We start from the raw sequence: 14,615 nt of genomic DNA, 5'->3' as shown, positions 1-14,615 counted from the left end.
AGGAAAGGACCTTTTTACCAATATCACCAGCTGCTAATGCATAAATGAGATTTTAGTGCTTGGGTTTACATCTACTTTAACAAACAATGATTCAGTTCTTTCAAATGAAGTGCAATGGTACATTTAAAACACCTATACGCTTTGTTTCTAGTACATTTTGGACAATTCTCCCTGATTTAAAAATTACCTGCTTCAGAACAATTTTAAGCTTCTGTATCCTCTGTGTTATGTTAGTTTTTGCAGTAAAGTCCCAGCCTGTGCTCTTGGTCACTAATAAATTGCGCCAAACCTTGGTACCTAAAGTTTTTCACTGCTGCAATCTCTTAATAGGCGACTATTGATGTGTGCCCTCTGTTTGCTACTACCGTATGCATTGTGCAGTCTATGGGCAAAGCTTTTCCCCCTGCAATATTGTGTGGTACCTTTACAGTGCTGGAGATCCCGAATAGGTCAGGAGAGGTTGCACATGCTAGTAATAGTAGCAGCATGGCAACCTGGGATATTGTTTATGTTCTGGGGTGCAAGAGGGGGGTCTTCTGATTCAGAAGTGTCAAAGGATGATGACAGTGAGGAGGAGGGGATATAGGGTGACTTTGTTGTCAGCGTCAGGTAATTCTGCAGAGATTCAAGATTTAGTTTGGCCCGTCTCAGTGTGGCCCTCATGACCCTCTTTCCTGCTTGACATGGCATATTCTATATTTTTGAAACGCCTTGTGAGACTTCCCTTCTTGCATTGGATGTTCTGGCAGATGCATCAGGAGAATTTTGTGGAGGGGAGTGGGTATGGGGAAAAGGGGAATGAGGAGGAGGAATGCGGACCTTTTACTGCCAACTTGTCTTATGGAGGTGCTGCTCTGTGGTACAGAATCATGTGTTTCCTCGTGCATTTGGTACCAAATAATACTTTTACCGTGACTTATATGCTGCAAGCAGAAGCTGCAGAGCACAACAGTGCTATTGGCAACAAATGTAAAAAGGCGATTAAAAAGGGCTATCCTTTCCATTTGCTGCCTATTCAACCGTTCATGTACTGTCCTGATGCTAGCCAATTTCTACCAAACACAGTCTATGTCTTGGGATTAATTGGGAATATGGAGGTTTGGGGAAGGTTGGGTTGTGGTATTGAGGTGTTTTTGTGCACTCTGTCTAAACTTTTCCTTAGCTTTTAGACTGGTTGAGGCTGCCACGTCTACTGTTCAACTTGGATACAAAATGATTGCAGCCAAAACACATTAAAAAGTTTGTTTTCTTTTCAAGTTGAGAAACGATCAGATTAGGGTGCTGCTGTTGTGTTTAAGACAATTGAAAGTAAAAAAATCAATTACAAAATATGGTGTTGCTAATGCTGCCTGTGAAAATCATACTGTTCAATAACACCAAATACTGTAATTTAACCATATTTAAGCCCTATTGTTCTGGGAGGACATCACAGGACTTCCTTCCTAGAATGTTCCTCACATGCACCTCCCGGGTGGCAGTCTGGCGCGATCTGTCACCCGCTGTGTCCACCGGACACAGGCGATGACAGATCACTACCAGCCCTGAGCAAAGCATTGATTCACGTAAAGGGAACCTGTACCAAGAGAAGTATTGAGGTTACCACTTACTGACTTGATCATTCCGACTTAGCACATAGTACTGACAGTACTTTTTAAGCCAATAACCTAGAACATGTATGAAGCCTGTGGAGTCAGAGAAAATTATCTATTTCCACACTGATAGCAGGAGCACTGACTTAAAGTGATTGTAAAGCTTTGTTTTTTTAAATAACAAACATGTTATACTTACCTGCTCTATGCAAGGTTTTTGCACCGAGTGTCCCCAATTCTCCTTTTCTGGGGTCCCCTGATGGTGCTCCTGGCTCCTCCTCTTCTCAAGTGTTCCAAAGGAGAGATGTTTTCCATGGGGGCACTCGTGCCGGTGTGCTCAGTGTCCTGCTGCTGCGTACATTGACACAGACAGCAGGACTCGGCCCACACCCTTGGGTCTTGTGTCACTGGATTTGATTAACAGCAGTGGAACCCACCTGCTCCTGCTGCTATCAATTTAACCAATAAGGACCTGAGACAGGGGCTGGAGCTGAAGTGCTTGTCCCCGTCGCTGGATCGATCGGTATCAGGAAAGTAAAACGGGGGCTCTGGGGGGCTGCTGCAGCACAAAAGGCTTTTCACCATAATGCATAGAATGCATTAAGGTAAAAAAAACTGTGAGAGTTTACAACTTCTTTAAGAGAGAGACTGAATTGCTTTAGATTGGCAAAACAGACAAATAATATGATTTTTCAGCAGGATAGGTGCATGGTGGTAGTGTCTATATTTCTCTGCACAGGTTTCCTTTAACACCTGATCTTAAAGCTACCCCACTCATTAACCAAATCACTTTAATAAAGGTAATTCGTATGCAGCGATAACCTTCTCTTATATTGTGAACCATACACTGCTTGCAGAGACATTTCCAGGCTAGGGTAGTGTGCAATTGCCATTCAGGATATTTTTTTTAAAACATAGCTAGTATAAGTACTTAATTGTTGACTTGTTTCGCATTTACCCTCAGAGGAGCTGTTTGCTGTGATGGGCTTCCTGTTCTACCACAAATCTATGATCTGCTCTGTCCTCTCTAACACACCCGGTTAGATAGTGAGACGTAAAACAGTCATAAAAAGCACATGAAAAAATCCTGAGATGTGATACAATACTGAATCCACAAATCGGGGGTTCTGTCCCACCGATATGATTAGTGGTGCTATTCCATTCAACTCCTAAAACACTGACGATACTGGTAGGCACAAAAGGTTGGGGAGGACCCCAAAGGAGTTCTATTGGGAGGAAGGGAATAAATCAGCCGCAGCCTCACCCTCTGTAAATAACTTTAATGTATGAAATAGTAACATAAATTATATCAAAAACACAGACTACACGGAAATAAAAGAGACAACGTTGTCACTTAAAAGCACACATTCCTCAGATACACTCACATGGTCTGTAGATATATCATAAGGCAAGTAGACATGCAGTTATACAGTAAGAGGCCAGACTAGGTGGAGTTGCAGGGAACCACGATGGTGTCAGCCTGGACCAGGCTGTACACAAACAGTGTGGACTTCTGCTCACACCATGGGCCTTGGACCTAGTCTGTAACTGTTACTGAAGCTTTACGATGTGACAGTCTTCCCTACCCCTGGTCAAGCTTGCAGCCAAGGGGAAAGGGTACAGAAAGTTTGCCAAATATCAGGATGGGCACTGAATGTCACAAGATCCCCTCAAGGTGGGGATGGCAGGGGGGAAGAAGGTATGGAACCCCTATAAACCAAGTCACAATGCAGTGTTGGCTCACAGTTCCTTTTAAAAAGATAATGGGAAAGAATCTGTTCCTCTTGGGCTCCACTCACAATGGTTGGATATCAAGAGGTCAGGTAAAGAGATATAGGCGGGGAATCACAATGATGTCTGCCTGTAACAGGCGATACACAACTGTATGGAATTCTGCTCACACCATGAACCCAAGGCCTAATCTGTAACTACTGGTGGGCCACTGCGGATGTCATATGGAAATCTTCCTTGACCCTGGGCAAGACACCTGTATGAGTTTATGTGTTTAAGCTGGCCATACATTATACAATTTTCTTATTCAATTTCACTTAGATTTACCTTCAACCATGTAGTGCAAATGCTTGCCTGATTGCATACAAATTGAAAGTGTTTAGGTTTGACCTAATATTATATGGTTTTGGTAAATCTAAAAAAAAATTGTATAATTTATGACCAGACTTAGTATACTATCACCAATGTATTAGCATATGCAAATAGACACCAGACTACCTTATTGTGAGTAAAGTACGTATACTACTGCAAGGCAAAATAAATGGAATGTTAAAAGTGATAAACAAGCAAATAAATTCTCTTGAATGCAATGAACTAACTGACATGAACAGCAGGCTATAATAGCGCAGTTAATCCAGAGCACAGTGGTACTTAGCACAATCTATTATCAGCAGCACTAGTAAAGGGCAGTGTAAACATTGAACTGTATAAATGAATGAACAGCATAAACAGCAAGGAGCAGTCTCACAGTATCTCCTCTGAAATAAATCACTAACAGTTTTATTATATCCCCTTAAGAGTACGTAGGGATATATATGTATGTTTTTCTGAAAAGGGGTACCCCTGTTAGGTAACTTCTGTATATGGCACCTGACTTGCTACTTAGGCCGGTTAACGGTGGGGTCCAAACTGTGTGGTGGTGCACTTATTACCGTCTGTTTTAGAGTCATGCAGCACCCTGATGTGTGCAGCTCCAGTCCCCAGCAGCAAGAGGAAGTTCTCAAAAGCCCAGGAAAAAACTTGCTCAACTCGCCTCCTATTACAAAGTGTCCTTGACTGTTGTAATTCACTGCCCTATTCCCATTCACAGTGCAGCTCTCCTTCTGGACTAAATTTCCCAGTGTCCTTTGCAGTTGCAACTTCCAGGAAGGAGAGGAGGAGCAACTGCATTAGCAAGCCTCCTTAACCCTCACAGGCTCTCGATCTGCAGAACCAGAAGGAAAGGGAAGAATGGGCACAGGAGTGCACATGCAGCCACCCTGCACAGCCAGCCACGGGGAGAAAAAAGAGCTGGCAAGGAAACACACAAAAGTCACATGTTTCTCCTTTTCCTGCCAAATACCAGCTACACTTGATATCTGCCTCTTGTAAACCTCTGCATAGCAGCACACTGTGTGAACCATTAAGGTTGCATTCCTCCGCATAGTCCAACATTGCTTACAGGAGGAGTGATGACGCTTTTGTTTCGAGTTGGTTAGAGTTGGTCTTTAACATTAATTGACAAATTGATGGTGCTCTCCTGGCTATTCAATGTGTAGTGGTGTGAATTGCAAAACCTATATCTCAGCTGTTTGACTAGCGTTAAACTTTAACTCTTATACTGCCATTACTAACTATTGTGCAGCAGTAAAAGGCTGGAAACTTGTACATGTTGACATGTAGTGTGATCTTTCCCAACCTTCCATCCCAATTGTTCCAGGACTCCTGCATAGGCCCAGACTGTTCTAGGTAGGTCCAGCATAGTGTTCATTGTCTCCCTGATCAGCATTTCCTGGAAGCAGGGGAGGATTTTGAGTTTGGGTTACCTGCTACCCTGGATTTGTAAAGTTTGCAGGTTTGGCACCAGAAATAATGAACAATCCATAATGCAGTGTATAGCCTTTGCTTCCAGTTAGCTGAGTTAGAAGAGCCAATAATTTAAAGGGATAGATAACCCAGTCCCTTTGTATAAAAGGATGGGTTCACAGCAGTCATATTGTCAGTGTTGGAACTCTCAGGGGAGGGCTGAAAATTCTGTATAGGTAGAGATACTGTTTATTCTGTTTTCAATATTTTATACTATTGGTACATGTCCCCCATGGCAGCGTCTGTCTTCACATAGCTTTTGGTTTGACAATAGCTAGTTCTACAAATGCTCAGAGCTGAATAACAAAATTCAGCTCCCATAGACTTCAACTGAGTTCACCGCAAAGTTTGTACACCTCAAACTTTGAGCAAGCTGGGTAAAACTGTTTGCAAACTGAACCCAGGCAGAATTGCACATCCCTCAGCAATACATTTGGGCAAAAAAATATACATTTAATTTAGAATATATTATGATTTTTTTTAAATATTAAAAAATGAAACCTCCTATTCCCAGTGTACATACAAGCACATGCTTGCATATGCTTATATATTTAAATTCATATTGTGTGATACATATTAGGCATCCCCATGCATACCAGAGATATAATGATAATATTAGGTTTAACTTTAAAATGATGAGCTATATAGGTTTTCAATGTGTTCCCTATTTACAGTTTCGGGTATCATAACTTTTTTTTTTACTGTTTCACAAGCCCACAATATTTTGCTAAATCTATTTGGTATCTTTTTAATCTTTTCTATTTCCTGGAAAATTTGAAGGCTATATTGTATTTGTATCCACTAAAAAGTAATTTATTTTCACTGAAATTTTAGAGTTCATCATATATCCGGCAATCCTGATACTTCCATCTTGTATTCAATGGGCCCTTTGCCTTAAGCAGTTAAATCATTTTAGGGGCCTTTCATGAATTAAATAATGTACTGTACATTTTCGAATTTGTTTGAAAAAATGAAGTTTATGAATGAAAAATACAAAATAAAGAGTTCTCATTTCAGCCCTATAAATTCAATTTTTTTCCCCCCATTGTTCTTTCAGATACTTGGTGCTTGAACATGTATCCGGTGGAGAGCTTTTTGACTACCTGGTTAAAAAGGGGCGACTAACTCCAAAGGAGGCTCGAAAATTCTTTAGACAAATCATATCTGCTTTAGATTTCTGTCACAGCTACTCCATATGGTAAGTCAGAATTTTTGCTTTACTATGCGAATTGACGTGCACAACGCTTGCCAAAGGTTACTGGCATTCACTTTCATAGCCCAGGAATATAAGCTGAGGGATAAAAGGAGGAAGGAAAAGAGTTTTGTCAGAGTTATAAGGAAACAAGCATCTGAAACAAATAGTCAACATCAAGTCAAGCTGAGGCGTAAAAAAGACAATGACAGAATGAAAGTAGACTTGTGATGCTGTATGAACAATATATTGCAAAAAATGGGCCAGAGGATATAGGAACTGGTCTTGTTTTTTGAATTATGATTAATTATTCTAATTATATTATTATAGAGTCAATGCACACAAGGGAAAAAGTCTTTTGGGGGTTCATTTAAGGCATACATGTTAACATGCATTAATCTGCACTACGTTAAGGCAGCCCATTAATTTAAATCAGCAGCCTAATGTAGTGTACGACAATAGACCTAAAATGGCACTCGCTGCATTTCTTTGTATAGCACCACACTGGAATGCACAGTAGTGTGTTACAGTGTCATAGTTTTCTGCAATTCAGATGCACTGTGAAGGTGCTTTGGGTTGGTAATACAAATGAATGGCACTGCAGTTACCGCAGAACAGTGGTGTTAACAGGCTCTTAAAGAAAACCTGTGTCGAGCAAAAGAAGGAGGTTGCCATTGCTTATTTCGCCTTCAAAAATGCTAGTTGCCTGGCTTTCATCTAATTGTTTCAATATTTCCTGAGTTACTGACCTGGAATCAGGAATTCAAATTTTGCTCAGACTTCACTTAAAAGTGGGGTATGCCTGTACTTCAATTTAAGTACACAATAGGGTTTATTTACTAAAGCTGGAAAGTTAAAAATAATGCTCACATCTACATAGAAACCAATCAACTTCTAACCCCAGCTTGTTCAATTAAGCTTTGGTAATAAAACATGGAAGCTGATTTATATGGAGAAGTGAGCCTGATTTTGCACTTTCCAGCTTTAGTAAATAAACCCCATTGTGTGTGTAGCACTAATTCCCGAAGGAGCTGCTGGTTTGATTGGGCTTACCGTTACCTTCTTCACCTTGATTTGCATCTAGGGGTTTCCTGTGGTAGATGGCCCAGAAACTTTAGAGACTGACGACAGATCCGCATAAAGGGATTTTTGTTTGCAAAAACGTAGTTAACGAGCAGTCTCTTAAAATAGGATCAGAGGGTTAGGAGGAAAAGTTCAGGTACTCTTAGTGTCAAAGTCAATAATAAAGGACTTGCTTACTTTGACTAAATCCAGAGACTAGCCATTCACAACTGGATGCTCACTCAAGTTGGATAGTCCCTCTCTCACAAGGCCTAGCAACCAACAAGGTGCTTAAATCAGGAACAAGTCTCTGCCACGGATGTTGTTGTAGAACATGTAGAAATAAATCTCTGCCACAGACGTTGTTGTAGAACATGTAGAACATGTAGGAAACTAGAACTTGTAGAACACTTGTGTAATACCTGGATCTTTCAGATGGTTTGGCGATACCCACAAGATTGGATTCACTTAGGTCCCTCAGCCTCACCAGGCTCTTGCTAAGAAGCCAACACGTACGTGGCCTTCTTCTGAAGAGTCCTCCCCTGGATAGCTATGAAGTTGCTGGGCCTCTCCACGACCGGAGACGGCACCGGACCACCTCGGAATCCTTTCTTTAGTTTCCTTGCCTCGGGATAGCCAGCCCCGAGACATAAAGTCAGGTGGATCCGCACCCCAGGCCATAGCCTTCCTGGTGGCTGGTCAGGGGGACCAGGACCATTGAGTCAGAACATACTTCTGGACCGGAACCCCGAACCACATGACATCCGCATCTTAAGTACCCTCTCCCAGAAAGCACAGCAAGAGTGACAATCCCACTAGGTGGGCTCTGAGAGAAAGTAACCTTAAAGCACCCAACCAGACTCCATGCCTGCCAGAAGAGACAGTGCCCCCGGTGGCCAGGATGAACACCCTATAGTCCAGTCAGACTGATGCTTAGGTCAAAATTTTGAATAATTATACCAAAACCAAACTGCAGTTTAGCTGCAACTTACATTTCAAAACATATAGCACGTGCTCTTCAGGAGACGGCTTACATGTACTTAAAAGTGGGGTATGCCTGTATACCTATATTGTATGCTACTGGGACATATTGTGAGCCTGAATCTTACCATCAGGGACAGAGACCACAATAAAACCAGATCCTAACCATTTCACACTCTATCCAAAATGTAAAAAAAAATTAGGCCATGCGTACACTTTAGCGCATACTTGTTCTGCATAAGTGGCTGTTTTGCGTGAGTGAATGAGGTCAGCTACCACTATAGTTATCATGGTATAGATGATTTATCAGCAAAATCTAAACATTTGCTCTCTGCATTCTATAAAGCGGGACTGGGATCAGTCCCCTATTGGGCATTCACCCTAGTGTAAAGATCTTCTCCCACTCCTTTAATAAATGTGATGGCTCAAGCGTGGATTTTAAGTCTGGCTACTGTTATCTATTACCGGCCCTATTTAAAAAGTCTTCAGGAGAATCCACTAGTGTGCAAAGTTAATCAGATACTGCATCATACATTCTCTAGGTGAATACTTAGAATAAATGAAGGCTCAGATGCTGGTGCCACTAGTAGCTTGGATGAAAATCCACATTTAAGATGTCAAGGCACAGAAAAATCTTGCTTTGGTTCAGACACCAGAGAACATTCAAAGGGATATTGAACTCTTCTCCGCTTCATTAAAAATAAGGAAATAGGTAGTAAGAAGAGTTTCTATTTAATATATTTCTCAGGGGGGAAAAAATGCAAGATATGGCTGCAATACATATGTAGACGGGGCCTAACCAGTGTACCAGAAAATAGAGCAAACACACATGGATATTTAATTTATTTTTATATTGTGGAAATTGACTGCTTACAGAATGAAGACAATTTGCATTAAAGGCACCACATATGTTGCAGGTCATGTACTTCAGGCAGAAGAGGCCACATTTTATTCACAAGGTCCTTTTCAATAGTAATATATTATACAGCTAAATTCCACTTAATGCCAGAGGACTTCCCCAGATGTCCTTGTATGTCAGCCTTTCTCAACCTTTTCAACACAGAGGAACCCTTGAAATAGTTCTCCGGTCTCGGGGAACCCCTGCTAAAAATTATAAATCTACATCTCATGATACATCAGTGTGATGGTCAGTGGGAAGAATGGTCCTTACACTTGTTGTCATTGGGAAGAATTACCCCTTTACAGATAGTTAAAAAGATCAATGGTGTCAGTGGGATCTGAGAGGCATAAATTGTCATAATTGTCCAATGCTGAAGGAACCCTTAGCAACCTTTGAAGGAACCCTAGTTGAGAATTGCTGCTGTACGTTGTAGATATCTGGCTGCCAGTGGGAAACAGTTTCAGGCAGCTGATAGAGTAGACACTCTGTAAGGGGAAACCTACTCTTTCCCCTTCTCAACAGGTACCTCTCGCTAATGCTACTACTACTTTCTTCCTAACCAGTGGGGACTCTGTCCCTATCTTACTCCCACCCTGCAGGCACACACATTATTTTTATAATTCTATGTCAAGATGGGGGCTCAAGCCTTGTGGGATTTCAGTATCAATAAAGATATGCCGTCCTCCCAAAGACAGCTGCCTGAGCCCATAGCAGGAGTCAATCAGTCCTCAATAGGCTCCTGCCAGCCCGAAGAAACAGCACAGTGCTACTCCCACCACTCCCACTTACAGATCTCTACAATATAGAGGCTAATCATTATGCAGTCCATGATAAGAACTAGGAGGGCTAGCCCATGAGATAACACAGGCAGTGTGCAGAGGACACAGAAGGGCTCTGAATTTCTGACCAGATCAACACATTTTTGGCACACTTATTTGTGTCAAACAGATATAACAGAATGCTTCCGATGGTATATTTAAGAGACCATAAGGGAGCTAATAACAGAAGTTTATTGTCAGGGTTTACATAGTTTAAACATTTTAATATTAGTAATTTTGGTAGCCATTGCTTTTTTAGTGCTATTGCTCTATGCTTAGGGCAGTGTTTCTCAATTATTTTCTGTCATGCCCACCCCCTAGGAAGAAGAAAACATTTTGCGCCCCCCGCGCGACTGTAAATATAATTTGTCTATAAAATTGTTATAAGTACACCTCTACATAACACTGTATTCTTATTATTAACGTATATGAGAATAAAAAAAGAAAGAAATGTGGATCAATTTACAAGAAAAAATTGCTTTATTAACTGTAGCAGAAAAGATTTAAAGGAGCACAGGATTTACCGGAGCACAATATAAAAAAAAACTTAAACCTGCAAAACAAAAATATATAAAATAATTTGAGCTGACCTACAGGTCGTGTTGACGTGTTTCAAAGCATAATAAAAGCCTTTTCATCAGAACACTGACCTTTTTTGGCTGAATCGGCGGTGTCCGCTTTTATGTGTCTTCAACTCCTTTCTTTTAGGCGTTTTTCTGTACAGAGGACCGATTTCCGGGTCTAAAAGTCACACGGGCGGGTTTGGCCAATCAGGATAGAGCATCATGTCTATCCAATCGGGTCCTCTGCATGTGTCACGTGCATTGACGGTCACGTGGTCCTCCGCGTCGGGCTGCTACTGGGGCTGCGCTGGGACAATCTCCAGTGTCCGCGCCACGCTGGCCCCTCTCTCCAGCCGTAGAGTTGCTAGGCAACCAACGCCGTGTGTGACGCCACTTGTGAGTGAGTCGGATGATCCGATCTAGACATCCAATATGACAGTATTTGCCGAGGTCAAACGAGCCCCCTTTTACGGAGCCTTGCGCCCCCCCTGGGGGGCGCACCCCACTATTTGAGAAGCACTGGCTTAGGGGCATATATGCTCTATAAATCAGTCAATCAGACATTCACCATACTTTCAATACAGATGATTATTTTGATCCATGTGTTTTAAATGATAATGATTTATTCACCACCAGCGAATGTTTAGTCAAATTCAAGTTCAATGCTTTGTAAATATGCCCCTTAGTGCAAATGTATTCTGTAAGCGGGACCCTCCACTATCAGAATACACTGATCAGCAGCTGTAGCCATGGATTGAGAAAAGTTTACCAGCACGTCCCTTTGACTGAAGGTGATCAATCGATCAACTTCAATTAATCAGGGACAGCGTTTCTGCTGAACCGGCAGAGTTTCCATCAGTGTATGGCCAGCTTAAGGACTAGGCAAAATTCACAATACTACAGTGGTGTACAAAGTATTGCACTCTGCATCTACATCTAGTTCCAGAACAGATTCTGATATCAAGGTTTTTTGAAAGAGTAAGTAGGGATAAGGTTTTTAGTAGACTGGTTGACCCCTGCCTGATGAAAACATATTGTTTGTTCTGCTTGACTATTGCTTCATCTGTAAGAATCAGATTTTTCCCCATTCCTCGAAATTACACATCTTGCTTCTGTCAGGAAGTGATTTATCAAATGTACAGAAAATCTGAGCTTTTTATAAATTAGTTTAAAAAGTACATGGGTTAAACCGTTAAGGGATCCAACCTGATTGCAGGACCTTTAAGTTCAATAGCCAGTTGCAGAATCTTTTCACAAATGTTCTAAGACAGCAGACAGGAACAATATACATGGCTATGAGCACCCATATGATCACAGTGCTTCCAGTGTCTGGGTAGACCTCTGCCTTATAGTATGTTTGATGTGCAAATACGAGCGGAGTTCCACTTAAAGTACTTTTATTTAGTATAGGGTGGTAGTATACCCCTTTAGCACATCTTTACCTACGGATAAGCATATAATAAGGCTTACCTGAAGATAAAATTAATATCTCCTAAGCCTGTATGGTTTAGGAGATATTTACCTTGCATGCAGCCGCGGACGTCAGCGGCACATGCATTCTGAAGGTCTGGTAGATACTGCCGGACCTTGCCGGAAAGGTGGACTCCCATGCACATGCATGTGAGTGACGTCAGCTCCCTCGTTGGTGACTGGGATGTGATGCTGACACTCTGTTCTAAGGTATTTCATAAAGAACTGTTTTTTGTTTTTTTTTACGAGTATACAACCGCTTTAAACTCAAAACCAGAAATGTAATATATTACAGATCACCAATCCATTTATTTTCTTAGTCATTTTGCCTCTGTTGCCACCTGGTGATCAGACCAGTAACACACCTACTGGCCATACAGTATCTCACAAACGTGAGTACACTCCTCACATTTTTGTAAATATTTTATTATATCTTTTCATGTGCCAACACTGAAGAAATTACACTTTTCTAATGCAAAATAACTCAACACACAGCAATTAATGTTTAAACCGCCGGCAACAAAAGTGAGTACACCCCTAGGTGAAAATATCCAAATTGGGCCCAAAGTGTCAATATTTTGTGTGGCCACCATTTATTTTCCAGCACTGCCTCAAGCCTCTGGGGCATAGAGATTACCAGAGCTTCACAGGTTGCCACTGGAGTCCTCTTCCACTCCTCCATGACAACATCACAGAGCTGGTGGATGTTAGAGATCTTGTGCTCCTCTATCTTCCATTTGAGGATGTCCCAAAGATGCTCAATTGGGTTTAGGTCTGGAGCAGGGCCGGATTAACATAGGGGCTATTGGAGCTGCAGCTCCAGGCCCCTTTCTCAAGATAGGCCAGTTTGCCCAAAAAAAAAAATATATATATATATAAAAAAAAAAAGATTGACTTTGAGGATTGTAGCTCGGCGATCAGGAGTCACAGAGACCCCACATTTGGGGGGGGGGGGGGCTAGGTAGCTAAAGACCCACTCCAGCACTGGTTAAAATATGGGGCTGCTCTTATCTATGGTTCCGGAGATACAGGGCTGCTTGTGCAGCCTGTCAGAAGCTACATACAGAGCGGCCAGTTTAAATACAAGCTGGAACACTCTACAGCAGACTGAGAGGATGAACTCACAGGGCTTATAATAATAATTTGTATATTACTTATGATAATTAACCCCTTGCCACCCAGGCCCATTCTGAGACTTCTCTCCTACATGTAAAAATCATAATTTTTTTATGCTAGAAAATTACTCAGAACCCCCAAGCATTATATATTGTTTTAGCAGACACCCTATGGAATAAAATGGTGGTCTTTGCAATTTTTTATGTTACACGATATTTGCACAGCAATTTTTCAAACTTTTTTTTGGAAAAAAACACTAAAGTTAGCACAATTTCTTGTTGTGTACTAAATGATGCTTAACATTTTTTTTTACAGATTACATGTTTAGAGTTACAGAGGAGGTCTAGTGCTAGAATTATTGCTCTCGCTCTAATGATCGTGGCGTATGTAACCTGTGTGTATCTGGCTCTGATAATAACCAGTGCCTACCAAGGGACTGACTAGTATCTCTCCCCAGCCTGTCCCCACACACCCTCTCACCTGCTGACATGTGAATGGGGCAATCACTCCCGCAGTGTTATGATGTTTTGCCAGTGAATACAATGATTAGTGTTGCTATCTATAGCTGGCAGCACTGATTGTTTTGGGGAAAACCTGACAGGCTAGTTGTACTCAAGTCAGTTAATAGGTTGACTTGTGTAAAACCAGCTAGCCCATACATAGATCGACTATGGCTGGTCTCTGAATAATTGGTGTAATTTCAACCCATGTATGGCCCACTTAACCACTATACAGTCCCTAAACATCCTTCCACAAACCTTTACATTTTTCCTTCCCAGATTACTTCATCATCCTCTCCTAAACATAGTGCCCACTGTCATACTCTCCACACTTCTCTCCTGTACATAATGCCTGCTGTCATATCCTACACACTCCTCTCCTGTACATAGTGCCCTCTGCCATACACTTCTCTCTGTACATAGTGCCCACTGTCGTACCCTCCACACTCCTCTCCTATACATAGTGCCCACCGTCATACCCTCCATACTCCTCTCCTGTACATACTACTCACTGTCATAACCTCCACACTCCTCTCCTATATATAGTGCCCACTGTCATACCCTCCACACTCCTCTCCTATACATAGTGTCCACTGTCATACTCTCCACACTTCTCTCCAGTACATACTGCTCACTGTCATTCCCTCCACACTTCTCTCCTATACATAACGCCCGCTGTCATATCCTACACACTCCTCTCCTGTACATAGTGCCCGCTGTCATACACTTCTCTCCTGTACATAGTGCCCACTGTTGTACTCTCCACACTCCTCTCCTATACATAGTGCCCACCATCATACCCTCCACATTCCTCTCCTGTACATACTACACACTGTCATACCCTCCA

At 41.8% G+C, this 14,615-nt stretch overlaps 1 protein-coding gene across 7 annotated transcripts in view; it reads left to right on the top strand.

The window, feature by feature from the left end:
- LOC143934134 (serine/threonine-protein kinase BRSK2-like) overlaps positions 1 to 14,615 on the top strand; it is a 480,076-nt gene that overhangs the window by 367,532 nt on the left and 97,929 nt on the right. For all 7 annotated transcript variants that reach the window (XM_077457486.1, XM_077457484.1, XM_077457485.1 and 4 more), the window contains one exon: positions 6,223 to 6,363. In XM_077457486.1, coding sequence (XP_077313612.1) covers positions 6,223 to 6,363 — 141 coding nt within the window. The remainder of the gene's footprint in view (positions 1 to 6,222; positions 6,364 to 14,615) is intronic.

Source organism: Lithobates pipiens, unplaced genomic scaffold (assembly GCF_037356315.1).
Source record: "Lithobates pipiens isolate NorthernLeopardFrog02 unplaced genomic scaffold, aLitPip1_a1.2 Scaffold_27, whole genome shotgun sequence".
In the NCBI taxonomy this organism is placed as follows: domain Eukaryota; kingdom Metazoa; phylum Chordata; class Amphibia; order Anura; family Ranidae; genus Lithobates; species Lithobates pipiens.
Note: the sequence above shows the minus strand (reverse complement) of the source record. Positions and strands in the feature narration are given on the sequence as shown.